Genomic DNA, 21,822 nt, shown 5'->3' with positions numbered 1-21,822 from the left:
TACTACTCTCTGAGTAAAGAAACTGCCTCTGACATCTGTCCTATATCTATCACCCCTCAACTTAAAGCTATGTCCCCTCGTGTTTGCCATCACCATCTGAGGAAAAAGACTCTCACTATCCACCCTATCTAACCCTCTGATTATCTTATATGTCTCTATTAAGTCACCTCTCCTCCTCCTTCTCTCCAACGAAAACAACCTCAAGTCCCTCAGCCTTTCCTCGTAAGACCTTCCCTCCATACCAGGCAACATCCTAGTAAATCTCCTCTGCACCCTTTCCAAAGCTTCCACATCCTTCCTATAATGCGGTGACCAGAACTGCACGCAATACTCCAGGTGCAGCCGCACCAGAGTTTTGTACAGCTGCAGCATGACCTCGTGGCTCTGAAACGCGATCCCCCTACTAATAAAAGCTAACACACCATATGCCTTCTTAACAGCCCTATTAACCTGGGTGGCAACTTTCAGGGATTTATGTACCTGGACACCAAGATCTCTCTGCTCATCTACACTACCAAGAATCTTCCCATTAGCCCAGTACTCTGCATTCCTGTTACTCCTTCCAAAGTGAATCACCTCACGCTTTTCCGCATTAAACTCCATTTGCCATCTCTCAGCCCAGCTCTGCAGCCTATCTATGTCCCTCTGTACCCTACAACATCCTTCGGCACTATCCACAACTCCACCGACCTTCGTGTCATCTGCAAATTTACTAACCCACCCTTCTGCACCCTCATCCAGGTCATTTATAAAAATGACAAATGGAGTTTCTATTTACAAATGATGAAGTTGCAAGTGACCTTCCCCGAGGTTGCAGGCGGTGATTTGCCTCATTTCTGCTGGACTGATTCAAATGTTAGATTCTGGTCTCTTCCCTCATTCGGAGATTAGAAAGGTTATCTCCACAAATTATCAACAAAAACACAAAACTGCTTTTAAAGGGCCATTGTCCTTGAAAGCTATTTGCAAACTGGTTGTTCAGGATCACAGTGACACCAAACCAGTAACCTCTCTGGTGTCTCAACCATTTCTCCGTATACTTTTCTTCCCCCTTCCCTCCCAATATCTCTCACAACTGCCGCTCCTGTAATTATCTTTCAGTGGTGTGTTTTAAGCTGATCTCCACTGTGGCTGTTTGAGCTCCCAATTCTCCGAGGATTTGACGGATGCTGCCCTGGGAGGGGTGGGCTTTGGCGGGAGCGGGGTGGGCGTTGATTTACTGGTGATGGAAGAGTCAAACCTGGATGGACGGATGGGACTGCTGGACACTGCTCCGTGTTCTGCACTGGTGTCCACTGGATGGCGGTGCCAACTTAACGGGTTTGGCAAGTTCAGCGCTGCTGCTTAGTGCGGCACAGTGGCGCAGTGGTTAGCACCACAGCCTCACAGCTCCAGCGACCCAGGTTCAATTCTGGGTACTGCCTGTGTGGAGTTTGCAAGTTCTCCCTGTGTCTGCGTGGGTTTTCACCGGGTGCTCCGGTTTCCTCCCACAGCCAAAGACTTGCAGGTTGATAGGTTAATTGGCCATTGTAAATTGCCCCTAGTGTAGGTAGGTGGTAAGAGAATGGTGGGGATTTGGTGGGGAATATGGGATTAATGTAGAATTAGCATAAATGTGTGGTTGTTGGTCGGCACAGACTCGGTGGGCCGAAGGGCCTGTTTCAGTGCTGTATCTCTCTATGGCTTTTAAAAAAAATTTATTCATGGGATGTGGGCGTTGCTGCCCATCCCTAATTGCCCTTGAACTGAGTGGCTTGCTCGGCCATTTCGGAGGGCATTTAAGAGTCAACCACATTACTGTGGGTCTGGAGTCACATGTTGGCCAGACCAGGTAAGGATGGCAGATTTCCCAACCTAAAGGACATTAGTGAACCAGATGGGTTTATACGACAATCGACAATGGTTTCATGGCCATCATTAGACTAGCTTTTAATTCCAGATTTATTAATTGAATTCCAATTCCACCTTCTGCTGTGGTGGGATTTGAACCCATGTCCCCAGAGCAATACCCTGGTTCTCTGAGTTACTAGTCCAGTGACAATACCACTACGCCACTGCCTCTCCGACTCTATGACTCTGTGCTTCCGCCAGGAACCGGGAAATGGGGTTGGCAAGCTCGTCGGAAACATCCCAGAGCGCCCAGCGGGAGGTCCAGGTAACGAGGGGAGGGGAGTCCTGGTAATGGGGGGGGCAGCTCCTGATAATAGATGCTGGGGGAGGGGAGGTCCTGGTAAAAATGGAGGCGGGGGAGGGGCGAGAGTGTTGTCAAGAGCTCCTGTAAACATTTGACAATTTACTAATGTGAGGAAGGACTGAGGGAATTGGATGCACTCGGTCTGGCCACTCAGTGAGTTACGAGATGGGGAAGCAGTGGAGATCAGACCAATCTCAGTTTCTCCTGAGATTGAAACGGGTACTGAGGCTGGCAATGCCCCTGAAACTGAAATTTTAAAAAAAGGCTGCGGGTCCCACCATTACCGCACATCCTTCCTCACTCGGTTGGAGGGATGCGGGGGGAGATCTGATCAAAACTGCCAGAACGTGAAGAATGGAGCCAAATCTTCCAGAAAACAAAAATAAGGAAGGATGTGGTTAGGTACACAAATAACCGGCTGCCAGGAGTCTGAGGGTTTGAAGATTGAAATTACGGAGCACTTGCCCAAAACTATAGAGTGGTGAGCTTAATGTCAGTGGTGGGGAGAGCCTTTGGAATAATGTTTGAGAGATTGAGAGGGGGGTTTGAACACTGGGAAAAGCCTAAATGTGACTGGCATATGTTTAGCAAATAGAGGCTAGTCTGAGTTTATTGCCATGACAGATTAGATTCAATCTGTTATCTACCCGGAATTTCAGAAAGCGATTGGCCCATTGCCCCGGAACTTGCTGATCGACATTGGTTCCCGATTTTGGCCAAGCCTCAATTTTAAAATTCTTATCCTCGTTTTCAAATCCTTCCATGGTCTCAGCTCTCCCTATCGCTGTAATCTCCTCTGTCCCCACAACCCTCTGAAATATCTGCAATTGTGGCATCTTGAGCATTCCTGATTTGAATCACTCATTGACGCCCATATCATCAGCTGTCTAGGCCCTAAGCTCTGGAATTCATCCCTAAACCTCTCTCTGTCTCTCCTCCTTTAAGACTCTCCTTTAAAACTTAGCTTTGACTAAGATTTTGACTTGATAGGACACTGTGACCTTGACTATGATACAGCACTGATTCACCAGAATGATACTGGGGCTTAAAAAGTTAACTGAATGATTTGCATAAATTTAGCTTCTTATTCCATTGGCTACAGAGGGCCGAGGGTTGATCTAATCCAGGTGTTTACGTTCTTATGGACAGTTGTTAAGTGGAAAGCTTTCCACTTCTTACTTTCCATCTGACTGCACTAGTGTTTTGTTAAAAATGGTGGGTTAGTCCTTGAGTGTTTTCGGGTCAAATAAACAGACCAACACCAAGTTTTCTGGTAGGTTAAAAAAGAAGTAACATTTTTATTTAAACAGCCAAACACGAATTGTTCGTAACCTTCACCCACTCGCTCATTCACATACACGCATGCGAACACAAGAATAGAGAGGGGAAAAAAAAGGCAGGATGTAATTAAAGTCCAAAGTGATGTAAGTGTTTGTGGTTCACAGAAACCTGTTGTACCTTCTTGGGAAGAAGGTCTATTTTTCAAAGGTGTGCCTTCATGAAATTGCTGAGGTGTTGTAGCTGTCTGATGGTTAAAACTTCAGTCTGGAGGTGGTGGTCACTATTTTAAGTTCTCTGCTCCAGCAAGTTGAAGTATAGTATCAGTAGCAGGGCAGCTTGCTTAGCTGGACCCATCTCTCAGCCTTTGGCTGGAACTGGCTTTTGGTGGTCTTTGCTTGATCTTCCCACTCTCCCCAGATGGCTACCTTTTTTTTAAGGTAAAGATCCTTCACATTTGAGTCTCTGTTAGGTGACACAGGCCCCTCTCCCCTGGTGTGACCACACAATGGTCCAGGATATGAAAACCATTGCTATCTGCTGGTGTCTGGAGGGGTTTCATTTTGTTACAGTGGTGTTACGTCACCCCCATTCATCTGGGTTTGTACCGTCTGTGGAGTCAGTCTGTCTGACAACACCTTTGTTTTTCCTATTCCTGTAAGTAGACGTCATTAACATGAAATTGTTTCCTTTCAGTTTCAATGGTTTTTTCCCCAGAGCTAATTCAAATGCAGTTAATGAGTTTCATCTTTGCAGACAGACTTGTTGATTGCCAGTACAGGAGGGGAACATGACGATCTAGAATGATAAGCACAGGAACAGGCCATTTGGCCCAACTAGTCTGTGCTGGTGTTTATGCTCCATGTGAGTCCCCTCCCAATTTATCTGCCTCATCTCAGCCTTCCAGCTATTCCCTTTTCTCTCATGTACTCACCTAGTCTCTTTTTGAAAGCATCTAAGCTATTTTCCTTAACCACTTCCTATAGTAGCACGTTCCACATACTAAACACTCTCGGAGTGAAGAAATATCTCCTCATTTCCCTATTGGATTTGTTCGTCACTATCTTGTATTTATGGGCCCCAGTTTTGGATTTTCCCACAAAGTCGAAACATTCTCTCCACATCTACCCTCTCCAAACAGTTCATAATATTAAAGACCTCTATCAGGTCACTTCTAAGTCTTTTTCCCACAGAACAAACTCTAACCTATTCAATCTTTCCCAATAGCTATAAGCTGTCAGTTTTGGTACTGTCTTTGTAAGTCATTTTTGCAATTTCTCCAGTGTTTCTATGCTCTTTTTATAGTAAGGAGATCAGAACTGTACACAGTACTCTTCAGTGTGGCCTGACCAGAGTCATGTACAGTTTTAACATAACTTCACTACTTTTGAATTCTACACCCCTAGAGGTAAATCCCAGTGCTTTGTTAGCATTTTTAATTGTTTTTCTGTCCTGCAATACTGCTTTCAATGATTTGTCACCTGTATCACTAGATCTCTTTGCTCTTCTACCCCATTCAGTGTCTTCTAACATGAAAGTGATGTTTCTGTTTTTCCTTTCAAAGTGCATCACCTCACCATTTATCTAAGTTGAAGTTCGTTTGCCCAGTTTGCAGGTTTAAAATGATAAAAATGTGCTTCAATATCATGGATAAAAACAATTTCCTCTGGTAGGGGAGCCCAAATCAAGAGGCCAGAAAACTAGGAAAAAAAACAGACAATGCTGGAAATACTCAGCAGATCTGGCAGTACCTGTGGAGAGAGAAACCGAGTTAACGTTTCAGGTCTGTGACCTTTCATCAGACCCAGGCAAAGTTAGAGATGTAACGGGTTTCAAGCAAGGCAGGGAAAGGGGGAGAGGAAAGAACAAAGGACAGAAGCTCTGTGACGGGGTTATGATCCGAAATTGTTGAAATAAATGTTTTTGGAGAGCAACTGCTGGTGATAATTCAGCTTTTGCAGTTCTCGTGCTGCCCGGGCTAATATTTATCCCGCAACCAAACCCTAATACAGATTAGCCAATCGTTGGGATCTTGCTGTGCCCAAATTGGTTGTCACATTTGCTACCTGATGCTAGTGACTGCACTTCAGAAAAAGGACGTCATTGGCTCTGAAACGTGTTGGGACAGTCTGAGATTGCGAAAGTTGTTAAATAAATGCAGCTTTTTTTGTTTCCTTATGACTCTTTAGCTTAGTGCCAGCTAAGGGCTGAGTGTCAAAAGCGTATAAGGTAATCCGAACTAGCTCTCGGACACGAGGCTATCGAGTAGGGAGTGGAGCACTTGTTCGTCCCTGCTCCGGAGCATGGGAAGAGTCAGAGGGTGAGAAATCTTGCAGTTGCTGGATAGGTGACTGGGCGAAAGCTGATTATCTGCGTTCCTGCAGGGATTTAATACATTTGGAATGAACTTTTACAGGATGCATGTGATTCATTGAAAGGAAGGAGTGGGAGGTAAACCTCCTTCCAGTCTCTCTTCATGAGCACCTGTTTTTTTTAAAAATCTATTTTTAGCTTGTTTCTGAGCAGAATCTCTGAGGGAACTTCAGGTCTGTAATAGTTCTCCAAATTCACCGCTTCCCCCTCTCCCAGTCCTTTCTGCTGACTCTGCAGAAGCTTGTCCGAATGTCACGTGAGGAAAGGTGGGCGGTGTGGTCGGGATTTTGGATCTCGGCCTGGTCCAACACTGTCCTCGTCTGAAAACCGTCCCAGTGACTCCTGGGGTCAGGAGCAGAGGCCCTTGAGGCATCAGCTGGACCTAGCCAGCAGAGGGGGAATCTGTCTCAGTGCATCATCTATCCCCTTGCTACCTCCGTACTCTGTCCTTCTGGCCTGTCTTCCATCTTCCATAAACTCATCCAAAACTCTGCTCCCCGGGTCCTAGCTCTCACCGAGACCCATTCACCCCCCCCCACCTGTGCCTGCTGATCTGCATTGGCTCCCAGTCTGACAATGCCCGGAATTGAAAATTCCCATCCTCCTATTCAAAATCCCTCCATGCCCTTGCCCTTCCCTAACTCGGTAACCTCCTCCAGCCCTAAAACCCTCCGAGATCTCTGCACTTCTCCAATTCTGGCGAACTGTGTATCTCCTGCTCCTTTTAAATGCACCATTGACAGCTGGCGGCCCTGAGCTCAGGAGCTACCTCTCCGCCTCTCTCTCCTACTTTTAAGATGCTGCTTAAAATCTACCTCTTTGACCAAACCCTTGCTCACCAGTCCTGATATCACTCTGACTCGGTGCCAGATATTTGTCTGGTAATGCTGATGTGCTTTGGGGCGTTTTACTATGTGCAAGTTGTTGAGCTAGTCTGTGACACGTTCCAAGGATACAACTTGCGCAGAGGAATGTCAGCAGATTTAAAGGCTCCGAACATCCAATCAATGAGGAGGAATGATTAGCAAATCGGATTTGCTTCCTGTGATTCGGCAAATATGAGGTGGCAGGTTAAAGCTGGGATGTGGCTTTGAGCATTGTATCTACTTGGGCCATTGGGATCAGAATGGAGCAGGAGGGGGCCATTCAGCCCATCTGGCCTGTTACACCACTTGATTAGCTCCTGCCTGATCTGTATCTCAACCCTATTTTACTGCCTTTGCTTCATATCCCTCAAGACCAAAGCCTGATGGAACTCAGTCTTGTGAGTTTTAACGGTGCCCTCTCTCTTCACCCCTGTCCCCCACCCCGCCGTGTCCGCTGCCTATTGTATGGGGGCAATACTTCCCGATGTCCCTAAAGCGCGGAGGACGCACAGGGGATGTTGGGCTCTCGCAGTCGTCTGGACAGGAGCTGGGAGGCTGATCCGTCATGGTGGAGGGGCTGAGTTTTGGGAAGGCTTTAGGACGGATGAGGGAGGTAGGCTACCAGGGGGCGGAGGAGGGAGATGTGATGCGATGACTGCAGAGGGATCTGGTGGCGATTAACGAGACGGCAGATGGTGCAAAAGGGGTGAGTCTGGAACACAGCCAGTGCTTGAAATTTGATGAGGTAGGATTGTGATTGGTCAGGTCCAGCCTGGGATAGACGTCTAGTCAGTTAGTGACATGAAAATTGCTGGAATCGATTAAGCCCAGGGTACTAAGCTGGGGATAGATCTCCCTTTTCACCCTCATTGGTATCAAGAAATCTGTGCAACCAACTGGACTGTCTTTTTATTAATTCATGGGATGTGGGCGTCGCTGGCCAGGCCAGCATTTATTACCCATCCCTAATTGTCCTTGAGAAGGTGGTGGTGAGCTGCCTTCTTGAACCGCTGCAGTCCATTTGGGGTAGGAACACCCACGGTGGAGTTAGGAAGGGAGTTCCAGGATTTTGACCCAGCGACAGTGAAGGAACGGCGATATAGTTCCAAGTCAGGATGGTGTGTGACTTGGAGGGGAACTTGCAGGTATACCTAGAAAGTGGATTCTGAGCGTAACATCTGGGTCAAGGGGAGCTGATGCCAGGGTGGGGGAAGCAGCCCGTGTGAGGTAATGGAGTAAGAGCCATCAAAAAATTGAGTCCTGGAATCGGGATCTGCCCACCCCCACTATCGAGCAACGCCACTGGTGGACCAGGTTATATCAGCAGATGGGTATGATTTCCTGTGTATCGCCTTCAATTTGCTTGGTAGCCATGGTAATGCTGCTCAGACTCTAGAACCATCTGAATCTGGTTTGCTTCCCTCTGCCATCACAATGTGTCAAGTTAATTGCCCTTGCAGGGGACAGTGGTGTAGTGGTAATGTAACTGAACTAGTAATCCAGAGGCCCAGGCTACTGCCCCAGGGGACACCGGTTCAAATCCCACCACGGCGGCTGGTGGAATTTAAATTCCATTAAATAATAAATTCAAGCAATTAATAATCTGGAATTGAAAGCTAGTCTCAGTTTCGTGGCGCCATTGCCATCATTGATGGTCATTGAAGACCCATCTGGTTCACTTAGGGAAGGAAATCTGCTGTCCTTACCTGGTCTGGCCTGCATGTGACTCCAGACCCACAGCAATGTAGTTGACTCTTAACTGCCCTCTGAAGTGGCCGAGCAAGCCACTCAGTTGTCAACTAGGGATGGGCAAAAAATGCTGGCCTTGCCAGCGATGCCCATATCCCATAAAAGAATAAAACAAAAACCTGTTCGTCTCTGCCTGTAACCGAGTACTGGCCCTATGGCGGTTGATCGATCCGTAGCAGACAATCTCACTGTGGAGCCCTGATGCCTGGCCATGGGCTGGGGATTGGGGGCAGAGGGAGACTGGCATGGTGGGGGAGGGGGGTTGCAGGACATTGCACTCCTCACTGTGTAGTCTGAATAACTAGTGTCCTGCAGTTCCACCTTTCTCGATTTGTGTGTGTGTGTGGTTGCTGAACTCATCAGAGCAGAGATTGTTGGGTTTTCCCATTTCAGTTAATTGTAGTTAATTTCCACGGGAGTGGAAGGCACGAGCAGGACATTGCTTGTGTTTGTGTGTCCCATCCAGTGACCCAATTTGTGCTTCTAGAATTGATGCAAAGCTCCTCCCCCACGCCATGGGTGAGGTGCAATGGCACAAAGCCATGGCTGATGTTTTGTACATAATTAATCTTTCTCCTAGATTTCCCTTGACATCAAGGCAGCGTTTGAACGAGTATGGCATCAGAGCCCTAGCAAAGCTGGAGTCAATGGGAATCGGGGGGAAAACTCTCCGCTGGTTGCAGTCGTACCTTGTGCAAAGGAAGATGGTTGTGGTTGTTGGAGGTCAATCATCTCAGTCCCAGGACATCACTGCAGGAGCTCCTCAGGGTGGTGTCCGAGGCCCAACCATCTTCAGCTTCATCAATGACCTTCCTTCAATCATAAGGTCAGAAGTGGGGATGTTCGCTGATGATTCCACAATGTTCAGCACCATTCGCAACTCCTCAGATACTGAAGCAGTCCGTGTAGAAATGCAGCAAGACCTGGACAATATCCAGGCTTGGGCTGATAAGTGGCAAGTAACATTTGTGCCACACAAGTGCCAGGCAATGACCATCTCCAACAAGAGAGAATTTAACCATCTCCCCTTGACATTCAATGGCATTACCATCACTGAATCCCCCACTATCAACATCCTTGGGGCTACCATTGACCAGAAACTGAACTGGAGTAGCCATATAAATACCGTGGCTACAAGAGCAGGTCAGAGGCTAGGAATCCTGAGGCGAGTAACTCACCTCCTGACTCCCCAAAGCCTGTCCACTTGTACAAGGCACAAGTCAGGAGTGTGATGGAATACTCTCCACTTGCCTGGATGAGTGCAGCTCCAACAATACTCAAGAAGCTCGACACCATCCAGGATAAAGCAGCCGGCTTGACTGACGCCCATCCACAAACATCCACTCCCTTCACCACCGACGCACAGTGGCAGCAGTGTCTACCACCTACAAGATGCACTGCAGCAATGCACCAAGGCTCCTTAAACAGCACCTTCCAAACCCGCGACCTCTACCAACTAGAAGGACAAGGGCAGCAAATGCATGTGAACACCACCACCTGCAAGTTTCCCTTCAAGTCACACACCATCCTGACTTGGAACTATATCGCTGTTCCTTCACTGTCGCTGGGTCAAAATCCTGGAACTCCCTTCCAAACAGCACTGTGGGAATACCTACCTCACATGGACTGCAGCAGTTCAAGAAGGCAGCTCACCACCACCTTCTCAAGGGCAATTAGGGATGGGCAATAAATTCTGGCCTGGCCAGCGACACCCACGTCCCATGAATGAATTAAAAAAACAAATCATTACTTCGTGTTTAGCTCTTGCTCAGGCCTGCTCACTCCCATTTCCTAGAATCACACGGCAACTGAGAATAACCTCTGCCATTGTCCTCCTTTGCACTGAGGCCTGTATCGATTAGATTAGATTAGAGATACAGCACTGAAACAGGCCCTTCAGCCCACCGAGTCTGTGCCGAACATCAACCACCCATTTATACTAATCCTACACTAATCCCATATTCCTACCAAACATCCCCACCTGTCCCTATATTTCCCTACCACCTACCTATACTAGTGACAATTTATAATGGCCAATTTACCTATCAACCTGCAAGTCTTTTGGCTTGTGGGAGGAAACCCGGAGAAAACCCACGCAGACACAGGGAGAACTTGCAAACTCCACACTGGCAGTACCCAGAATTGAACCCAGGTCCCTGGAGCTGTGAGGCTGCGGTGCTAACCACTGCGCCACTGTGCCGCCCTAATCCTCATCAGTCCTGCTTTCTCTCAGCTCCTCTGGCTCCCATGTGACAGAGAATCTGCTGGGAAATTCTCATCCTTGTCTCTGGTTCCGCCCAGGACTCGGGCCTAGCACACTGCTTTCTTCAGCACTTCGAATACTGCACTCACTGTCTGGGACCTGCTCTCATAAACCTCCCCAAAGCCCTTCCCTTTGTCTTGTGTCTTTCTCTCACTCTCAGGTGCTTTTTCCGTTTGTTTGTTCCCTTTTGCCTCTCTTTCCTTCCCCCCCTGCCCCCCTCCATTTCTCACTCTTTTCTTTCATCATCCCTCTGCCTCTATCTTGTTTCATGCTGATTGACTGAGGTTATGTGTGTGTGTGTGAATGGACAGTATTGAACCAAGATATGTGTTGCCATGCATCTTATACTGACCTGCCTTTGTGGCCCAGCCTTGAGAGTTCCCGACTTTGCCACCTGTTACTTAATTTAGCAGAAGGCCTGACCCTTCCTGATGCGAGGTTTAGGCCAATGATGTTTAAACTTGTTCAGTATCAGTACCTCAGCTGCAAGTTTGAAATCATAGATTGTGTGGGCCAGTTATAGTTATCCTTGCCTCTCTCTCTCTCTCTTTCTGTACCTGCCTACTTCTCTCTGTCATTCTGCCTGTCTCTGAGAACTGTGAAGCTTGGGCAAGGCCTGCGCGTAAGACTAAAAGATGAAGCAGATCACTGTTCGGGGTGGGGGTCAAACTAAATGCATTTCACTATGTCCATCATGGAAGCTGGAAGGGTGGGGGTGGCTGGTGGGGAGAGTTTCCAGTAGGGCTGACATACCTCAGACAGTCAGAAGCCCCCCCCCCCCCCCCCCGCCCGATGCTGGGGAAGCACCATGTTGGGCAGGGGCCCTTGTGAGTGTGGGTGAGTGGGCAGCCCTGGCCCGTTGTGCTTTGTGGTGTCCACTTGGAGCGGGCACTCCCGGGGGCAGCTGCGTGACCTCACCAGCCAGAGCTCGGGACTAACAAAGGCCCCCAGTGTTCAGGAGTTGGCTGGGCTGCTCCCAGGAGGACCATCTAACCCCAGCTCTGAACAAGGCTGGTTTTAATCAGAGCTCCTTATTTATGTGGCCAGAACCTTGACTCTTCCCCCAGTCTGAGCTGTGTTCAGACTCACCTTGTTGTGACTGGTCTCAAAGGCCCTTGGCCCAGTTTCTACTTCTCTTGGTTTTATTTGTGTGGCTCACAAGAGTGCTCTCTGTGCTTCAGGCAGGACGCCCAGACGCAGGCAGTAAATAACGGGATGTTTACCCGTGGGCGTGCTGCGTTTAGACCGTGTCTGAGTCCCATACAGCACCTCTGTCTCCCCGCCTGAAAGATCTCGCTCGCCCTGTGTCTGGGTCGCTGTCCCAATGGCCGAGGGGGAGCCACAGCGCGGCCGCGCAGCCAAGGTTGTTCAAGTCCAAGGTTTGTTGCCAGGGTGACAGCTGGGGAAGGGATGGGGTTGCCAACCCTCCAGGGTGGGCCTGGAGTCTCCAGAAATTGAAGACTAGCCTCCAGGACATTTACTATCGGGGGCCTTAAATTCTGTATTTTCTTTCATCAACAAACAAAAGTTTTCAGTTATAAAAATGTTTTGGATGGAAGGGGCAAAAGCTGTTTTACAGTCAAGAATCATCCAATCAGGTGACAAAGAACCTCTTTACTTTCCCATTGGTGGTGAGTAGGCGGGCAATGTGAGGATGGACCTATCAGGCAACCAATGGCGGACGCTGGGTGGTTGGGAAGGTCACGTGATCAAACCTGTCCATCCAGAGTTGGTAATCTCGAAGGGAGGAAGCACGGCTCCTTCAGCAATGGAGATGAAGTTCGGAGTTGGGCCTCGCTGATGATCATCCCAGTCGAGCGTGTAGATGTTGGTTGGGAGCAAAAGAAGGAAGAATTTGCATTTATGTGGCGCCTTTCACCCCCGCCCTGAAGTGCCTCACAGCCAATTGAGGACTTTTTGAGGTGCGGGGCAGGGTGTTGCTACGGCAACCTGCTGCATTGCCAAGCTTCTCCAGAGCGTGTAAAGGGGACGGATAGAAATCGAAGTCTGTCTCTCGTCTTATTCACGTGTAATCAATCGCAGGCTGGACTGTCCTGCTGTCTGATCTTGTGCTAAAGAAGGAGCATTCGAGCCGATGACCAAACAGGTCATAGGTCGATTTGTAGGGTGGGGAGGGAGTGTAGTCCGGGGAGGGAATTTGAGTTTGCTTCTTACATGGTTGAAGGCACGGGAGGGGTGAAGGAAGTCAGAGATGAATGAGGGGTCAGAGTTTGGGTTAGGGTCGTCAGAGGTTAGTAGCATGGGGGGAGGGTGGGTGGTGAGGCCACAAAGGGATTTAAACATTTTAGCTTGACAAAGCGTGAGGGGCCACAAGGACCTCTTCCTGGATTCCGATCAGACAGCAAAGATGCTGGACGAATGGCTCCTACTGTCTTCCTATTGGATCCCAGCACACTCTTCCCTTTGCCATATGGGGTCCAGGCACTGTTTGCCCTTTGACCTGTCATCTCTCGGCTCAGTGGAAGGGCTGGAGGGTGAAGATGATGCCCTCTGCTGATTTTGTTTGGTGTTGCATGCAGTGGAGGCTCTCCCCCACATATTTCTCCCCAACCCCCACCCCAAACACCAGACTCCTTGGCTTTGCCCTGATCTGCCTTACTGGGATGTTTCTTCCTAAGTCAGTGTTTCGTCCTTTTTTTTTCTTTTCGTTCATGGGATGTAGACATCGCTGGCCAGGCCAACATTTATTGCCCATCCCGAATTGCCCTTGAGAAGGTGGTGGTGAGCTGCCTTCTTGAATCACTGAGTCCATGTGGGGTAGGTACGCCCACAGTGCTGTTAGGAAGGGAATTCTAGGATTTTGACCCAGCAACAGTGAAGGAACGGCGATACAGTTCCAAATCAGGATGGTGTGTGACTTGGAGGGGATCTTGCAGGTGATGGTGTTCGCATGCATCTGCTGCCCTTGTCCTTCTAGGTGGTAGAGGTCGCGGGTTTGGAAGGTGCTGTCTAAGGAGCCTTGGTGCATTGCTGCAATGCATCTTGTAGATGGTACACACTGCTGACACTGTGCATCGGTGGTGGAGGGAGTGAATGTTGAAGGTGGTGGATGGCGTGCCAGTCAAGCTGGCTGCTTTGTCCTGGATGATGATGAGCTTCTTGAATGTTGTTGGAGCTGCACCCATCCAGGCAAGTGGAGAGTATTCCATTACACTCCTGACTTGTGCCTTGTAGATGGTGGTCAGGCTTCGGGGAGTCAGGAGGTGAGTCTCTGACCTGCTATTGTAGCCACGGTATTTATATGGCTAATTCAGTTCAGTTTCTAGTCAATGGTAACTCCAGGATGTTGATAGTGGGGGATTCAGCGATCATATTGCCATTGAATATCACGGGGAGATGGTTAGATTCTGTCTTGTTTGAGATGGTCATTGCCTGGCACTTGTGTGTCACAAATGTTACTTGCCACTTATCAGCCCAAGCCTGGATATTGTCCAGGTCTTGCTGCATTTCTACACTGACTGCTTCAGTATCTGAGGAGTCGCGAATGGTGCTGAACATTGTGCAATCATCAGCGAACATCCCCACTTCTGACCTTATGATTGAAGGAAGGTCATTGATGAGGCAGCTGAAGATGGTTGGGCCTAGGACACTACCCTGAGGAACTCCTGCAGTGATGTCCTGGAGCTCAGATGATTGACCTCCAACAACCACAACCATCTTCCTTTGCGCTAGGTATAAATCCAACCAGTGGAGGGTTTTCCCCAATACCCATTGACTCCAGCTTTGCTAGAGCTCCTTAATGCCATACTCGGTCAAACGCTGCCTTGATGTCAAGGCCAGTCACACTCACCTCACCTCTTGAGTTCAGCTCTTTTGACCATGTTTGAATCAAAGCTGTAATGAAATCAGGAGCTGAGTGGCCCTGGCGGAACCCAAACTGAGCGTCACTGAGCAGGTTATTGATAAGCAAGTGCTGCTTGATGGCACTGTTGATGACACCTTCCATCACTTTACTGATGATCGAGAGTAGACTGATGGGGTGGTAATTGGCCGGGTTGGATTTGTCCTAATTTTTGTGTGCAGGACATGCCTGGGCAATTTTCCACATTGCCAGGTAGATGCCAGTGTTGTAGCTGCACTGGAACAGCTTGGCTCGGGGCGTGGCTAGTTCTGGAGCACAGGTCTTCAGTACTATTGCTGGCATGTTGTCAGGGCCCATAGCCTTTGCAGTATCCAGTGCCTTCAGTCCTGAGCCTAGAACATTCCTACCAGGGGCTGCCTGTATCTTGTGAGGGTTCGGGTGATGTTAGTGCTTCTGTCTCCTTGGGGTATCGTCCCCCTCTCCTTCAAATCTTGTATTACCACCCCTTTTCCTCAAAAAAAAATAATAAATAAATAAATAAATCCTTGACCATCTCATCTGCAATCACTCTTTTCTCTCAAGTCATTGAACGTGTTGTCGCCTCCCAAATCCATGCCATCATTCCCGGAGCTCCTGTTTGAATCTGTCCAATCAGGTTTCCGCTCCTGCCACAGTACTGAAACATCTCTTATCAAAGTCACAAATGACATCCTATGTGAATGTGACAAAGGTAAACTTTTCCTCATTGTCCTCCTTGACCAGTCTGCAGCCTTTGACATGGTTGACCACACCATCCTCCTCCAACACCTGTCCAGAGTCATCCAGCTGGGTTGCACTGCTCTCACATGGTTCCATTCGTATCTATCTAATCGGAGCCAGTGAATCACCTGCAATGGCTTCTCTTCCTGCTCCCACACTGTTACCTTTGGTGTCCCCCAAGGATCTATCCTTGACCCCCCACCCCTCCTTCCTATTTCTCATCTACATTCTGCCCCTCAGCGGCATCATCTGAAAGCACAGTGTCAGTTTTCACACGTGTGCTGACAACACCCAGCTCAACCTCACCACCACCACCACCTCTCTCAAGTCCTCCACTGTTAAATTATCAGACAGCTTATCCGACATCCGGTAGTGGATGAGAAAAACTTTCCTCCAATTAAATATTGGGAAGACAAAAGCCATTGTTTCTGGTTGCTGCTACAAACTCCGTTCCCTAGCTACCGACTCCATCCCTCTCCCTGGCAACTGTCTGAGGCTGAACCAGACTGTTCACAGCCTTTGCTGTCATATTTGACCCTGAGATGAGCTTCTGACCAGATCTGCGCTGTCACTAACACTGCCTATTTCCATCTCCATAACACCGTCTGACTTCGCCCGCCCCCCTGTCTCAGCTCAACTGCTGCTGAAACCCTCATTCATGCCTTCGTTACCTCTAGACCTGACTATTCCAACACACTCCTGGCTGGTCTCCCACATTCTGCTCTCTCTAAACTCTGCTGCCCATGTCTTAACTTGCACCAAATCCCTTTCATTCATCTCCCCTGTGCTCCCTGACCTACAAAGTCTCCCAGTCAAGCAACAGTTCAATGTTATTTTTAAAAAAAATTCTCAACCTTGTTTTCAAATCCCTTTATGGCTTCACCCTTCCCCATCTCTGTAATCTCCTCCAGCCCCGCAACCCTCCGAGGTATGTGCACTCGCCTAATTCTGGCCTCTTGGGCATCCCCGATTTTAATAGCTCTGCCGTCGGTGGCTGTGCCATCAGCTGTCTGAGCCCTAATCTGTGGAATACCCTCCTTACCTCTCGCCCTTACTTTCCTCCTTTTAAAACACTCCTTAAAACCTACCTCTTTAATCAAACTTTTGGTCACCTTACTGAATATCTCCTTTTGTGGCTGGGTATTTTTCTTTGATAATGCTCCTGTAAAGTGCTTTGGATTGTTTCCTTACCGTAAAGGTGCTGTATAAATTTATTGTATGACCGGGAGGAATGGAATGATGGAACGCGAGGTTTCTGTGAGCTTGGTTTTGCTCTTTTGGTCATTTTATATGTTCGCTCTGATACCGAACCACACAAAGGATCTCCTTGTGAATAGGAGCATTATGGGGTGTTCAGGAGTTGTCAAGGTGATGTATGAAAGCTATTCATGCATTTCTCTGTTTCTAGATCCAGCCGGTATTTCAACAGTGGCTGTAAAGCTCTTGGCGATGTGCTGAGGTCATAAAATTTGCTGTAAAAACCGAAGTCTTACAATTCTTGTGCTTTTTATCTTTGTCTCTGCTTTAACAAGCCAAAAGACTTGCAGGTTGATAGGTAAATTGGCCATTATAAATTGTCACTAGTATAGATAGGTGGTAGGGGAATATAGGGACAGGTGGGGATGTTTGGTAGGAATATGGGATTAGTGTAGGATTAGTATAAATGGGTGGTTGATGTTTGGCACAGACTCGGTGGGCCGAAGGGCTTGTTTCAGTGCTGTATCTCTAATCTAATCTTAACCTCTCAAATATCTGCTCATTTCCTGCCCACCCCCGGACACTAATTTTGGCAAGGAGTGGGTGGAGGGAACGTGGGTGCTCAGCAATGTGGGTGCGCTGCCCTTCGTTTTGACTGTAGCTTCCTAACAGGCTCTGGAACTCCAATCTTCTGCTCCTGCTGGTGTTGACTGGGGCTAGTCCTGAGCTGGCAGGGCTGTACGGTGATGAGGGCACACGTGATGTGTGGGCAGGGCATTCGGCTTGGATATGTTACAGGTGTTCACAGCCAGAATTCTTTTCAATCCTGTAAAACATCTGGACCCTTTAGCACCAGACAATGTGGACCTGGAGGAGGAAATGATGGGAGTACCTTTAGTCGTGACTGAGAATTCCTGATGTGACAATGTATTCGCTCGCAAGGACATGGGCATCGCTGGCAAGGTCAACATTTCTTACTCATCCCAAATTGCCCTTGAGTGGTGAGCCACTGCCCTGAACTGTTGCAGTCCGTGTGATGTCAGTGCACTCGCAGTGCTGTTAGGGTGTAGGTATGGCTTGATAGCATTATCAACAGCACCTTCCATCACTTCGCAGTTGATTGAGAGTAGACTGATGGGGCTGGTAATTGGCCGGATTGGATTTGTCCTGCATTTTGTGACCGGGACATAGCTGGGCAATTTTCCACATTGTTGAGTAGATTTGTCTTATTCATTCATGGGATGTGGGCGTTGTTGGCTAGGCCAGCATGTGTTGCCCATCCCTAATTGCCCTTGAGATGGTGGTGGTGAGCTGTATTCTTGAACTGCGGCAGCCCATGCGGTGTAGATGTATCCACAGTGCTGTTAGGAAGGGAGTTCCAGGATTTTGACCCAGCCACAGTGAAGTAGCGCCGATCTAGTTCCAAGTCAGGATGGTGTGTGACTTGGAAGGGAACTTGCAGTTGGTGGTGTTCCCATGCAACTGCTGCCCTTGTCCTTCGAGGTGGTAGAGGTCATGGGTTTGGAAGGTGCTGTCGAAGGAGCCTTGGTGTGTTGCTGCAGTGCGTCTTGTAGATGGTACACACTGCTGCCACTGTATGTCAGTCGTGAAGGGAGTGAACGTTGAAGGTGGTGGATGGGGTGCCAGTCAAGCTGGCTGCTTTGTCCTGGATGGTGTTGAGCTTCTTGAGTGTTGTTGGAGCTGCACCCATCCAGGCAAGTGGAGAGTATTCCATCACACTCCTGACTTGTGCCTTTGTGGATGGTGGACAGGCTTTGGGGAGTCAGGAGGAGTTATTCCCCACAGAATTCCCAGCCTCTGACCTGCTCTTGTAGCCACGGTATTTATATGGGTGCTCCAGTCAGTTTCTGGTCAATGTTAACCCCCAGGATGTTGTTAGTGGGAGATTCAGCGATGGTAATGCCATTGAATGTCAAGGGGAGATTGTTAGATTCTCTCTTGTTTGAGATGGTCATTGCCTCGCACTTGTGTGGCACAAATGTTACTTGCCACTTATCAGCCCAAGCCTGGATGTTGTCCAAGTCTTCATGCATCTGAACACTGGCTGCTTCAATATCTGAGGAATCGCGAATGGTACTGAACATGGTAAATCATCGAACATCCCCACTTCTGACCTTATGATGGAGGGAAGGTCATTGATGAAGTTGAAGATGGCTGGGCCTAGGACACTACCCTGAGGAACTTTGGCAGTGATATCCTGGGACTGAGATGATTGACCTCCAATAACCAGAGCCATCTTCCTTTGTGCTAGGTACGACTCAAACCAGCGGGGAGTTTTCCCCCTGATTCCCATTGACTTCAGTTTGGCTAGGGCTCCTTGATACCACACTCGGTCAAATGCTGTCTTGATATCCAGGGCAATCGCACTAACCTGTGTTGTAGCTGTACCGGAACAGCTTGGCTAGGGGTGTGGCTAGTTCTGCAGCGCTAGTCTTCAGCATTATAGCTGTGGTGTTGTTGGGATCCGTAGGTTTTTCTGAATCCAGTGCCTTCAGCTGTTTCTTGATATCGCGTGGAGTGAATCGAATTGGATTGGCTGAAGTCTGGGGATCTCGGGAGGAGGCCGAGATGGATCATCCACTCGGCTCTTCTGGCTGCAGATGGGTGCAAATGTTTCAGCCTTGTCTTTTGCACTGATGTGCTGGGCTCCCCCATCATTGAGGATAGGGATATTTGTGGAGCCTCCTCGTCTTGTTAGTTGTTTAATTATCCACCGCCATTCACGACGGGATGTGGCAGAACTTGGATCTGATCTGTTGGTTGTGGGATCACTTAGCTCGGTCTGACAGTCACTTACTGCTTCTGCTGTTTAGCATGCATGTTGTCATGTGTTGTAACTTCACAAGGTTGGAGTCTCATTTTTAAGTATGCCTGGTGCTGCTCCTGGCATGCCCTCCTGCACTCCTCATTGAACCAGGGTTGCTCCCCCAGCTTGATGTAATGGTAGAGTGGGGGATATGCTGAGCCATGAGATTACAGATTGTGGTTGAGTACAATTCTGCTGCTGCTGATGGCCTCATGTTGGTTCCCTCACCACCTCTTCAGGACCAGGCTGGCAGCTATGTCCCCCACCCAGAGTACATTCTGTGCCCTTGCCACCCGCAGCGTTTCTTCCAATTGGTGTTCAACATGGAGGAGTACTGATTCATCAGCTGAGGGAGGGCGGTAGGTGGTAATCAGCAGGAGGTTTCCTTGCCCATGTTTGACCTGATGCCATGAGACTTCATGGGGTCCGGAGCCAATGTTGACGCCCAGGGCGACTCCCTCCTGACTGTATACCACTGTGCCACCACCTCTGGTGGGTCTGTCCTGCCAGTGGGACAGGACATACCCAGGGATGGTGATGGTCGTGTCTGGGACATTGTAGGGTGAGTATGACTGTTGCTTGACTTGTCTGTGGGACAGCTCTTAATTTAGGCACGTCCCCAGATGTTAGTGAGGAGGACATTGCAGAGCTGACAGGGCTGGGCGTGTCTTTGTCATAACTGGTGCCGAGGTTGACGCCAGGCAGTCCATCCGTTTTTTTTATTCTTGGACCTCTTCCTAGAGGTTTGATAGAACTGAGTGGCTTGCTAGTTCATTTTAGAGGGCAGCTAAGAGTCAACCACATTGCTGTGGGTCTGGAGTCACATATAGACCTGATCTGAAGGACTTGGTGAATCGGTTGAGTTTTTACAACAGCCCAGTGGCTTTGTGGCCCCTATTACTGATGCCAGCTTTTTCTTCCAATTCACAAACTGCCATGGTGGGATTTGAACAGCTGTCTCTGGATCTCTAGTCTCGGCCTCTGGATTGCTCGTCCAGCAAAGTGACCACTATGCTACCATATCCATTTTGCCTTAAGTATTTTTTTAGGAGGAATGTGACCATGGAATATCATTGAATATGCCCGATATGATTTCACATATTAAAATGACCGAGTCCTGATGACATACTTGTGCAATTATTTGGTAACCGTGGAGACCAGTACGGCCGAGGTTTGATCTATAGCTTCTTCTGAGTTAACAGGGAGATTGATGTATGGTTATCCTGCATTCCTGGGCTAAGAGAGGGGAAATCCTTGTTGCGCACTCGCCTGTCCACACTTGCTATCAAAGTTCCTTGGGTCAGGCATTGAGGCAGGATGAAGGTGCTCCAGAAACGTGCCTCAGTAAGGATCGGTGACCGAAAGAAAGTACTTGCATTTTTATAGCCTGTCGTGACGTCAGGATGTCACAGCAAATGAGGTTCTTCAGAAGTGTAGTTCCAGTTGTGATGTAGGGAAACGTGGCAGTCAATATGTACACAGCAAGCTCCCACAAACAGCAGTGAGGTAAATGATGGGATTGTTTTTTTTATGATCTTGGTTGAGGGCTGAATATCGAGGAGAGGAGGGGATGAAATTGATGGTGGGAAGAGAGAGGGGTAAATAAAGGTTTTGAAATGATGCATCACAAACCAGTGTAAGTGTGTAAAATACAATGGTGGTTTGATTGGACTTGATGTTGCTTTGATCTGCAGGTGCAAACTAGGATTGGCCAAGCGAGAGAGCGGGGGGAGACGCGATGGGGCATTGCCACTACAACCAGACTGTCTGGTTTTTCTACAACAATACTGGCAAGGAACTGAGCCCAAACTGGCGGACTAAAGACACGGTGGTGGTCTCCCTGGGCCTCTTGGTGTGTGTGATAGTCATACTGGCCAACCTACTCGTCATTGCAGCCATTACCAAAAACCGGCGTTTCCACTATCCCATCTTCTACCTGCTGGCTAACCTGGCGGCTGCGGATCTATTCTCCGGCATCGCGTACATGTACCTCATGTTCCACACCGGCCCACGCACCATGCAGCTCACCGTGCGGACCTGGTTCGTGCGGCAGGGCCTCATCGACACCAGCCTGACTGCGTCGGTCGCCAATCTCTTGGCCATTGCGGTGGAGCGCCATCAGACCATCTTACAGATGCAGCTGCACAGCAAGATGAGCAACCAGCGTGTGTTCATCCTCATCGCCTGCATCTGGGGTACGGCCGTCCTGATGGGCCTGATCCCACACTTGGGCTGGAACTGCGTCTGCAACCTGTCCACATGCTCGCGGATGGCCCCTCTCTACAGCCGGAGCTACCTGATTTTCTGGGGCGTCTCCAACTTGCTGATCTTCTGTGTCATGGTGCTGATTTACCTGCATATCTTCTACTATGTCAAGCACAAAACCCAGCGCATGTCGCGGCATACCTCTTTCCAACAAAGGCACAAGGAGACCATGATGAACCTCATGAAGACTGTGGTCATCGTTCTAAGTGAGTCTCTTCCTAATTCTAT

General features: G+C 48.7%; 1 protein-coding gene across 4 annotated transcripts in view; it reads left to right on the top strand.

Annotated features, from left to right (window-relative positions):
* Nucleotides 1-21,822, top strand: part of lpar2a (lysophosphatidic acid receptor 2a) — a 66,904-nt gene that overhangs the window by 24,013 nt on the left and 21,069 nt on the right. For 3 of the 4 annotated variants that reach the window (XM_068020905.1, XM_068020908.1, XM_068020906.1), the window contains exon 2: nucleotides 21,024-21,800. In XM_068020905.1, coding sequence (XP_067877006.1) covers nucleotides 21,068-21,800 — 733 coding nt within the window. In that variant the 5' untranslated portion in view covers nucleotides 21,024-21,067. Of the gene's footprint in view, nucleotides 1-4,317; nucleotides 4,337-21,023; nucleotides 21,801-21,822 lie in introns of those variants that run through there. The other variant, XM_068020907.1, reaches the window with a different exon arrangement.

Source organism: Heterodontus francisci, chromosome 43 (genome assembly GCF_036365525.1).
Source record: "Heterodontus francisci isolate sHetFra1 chromosome 43, sHetFra1.hap1, whole genome shotgun sequence".
Taxonomy (NCBI): Eukaryota; Metazoa; Chordata; class Chondrichthyes; order Heterodontiformes; family Heterodontidae; genus Heterodontus; species Heterodontus francisci.
Note: the sequence above shows the minus strand (reverse complement) of the source record. Positions and strands in the feature narration are given on the sequence as shown.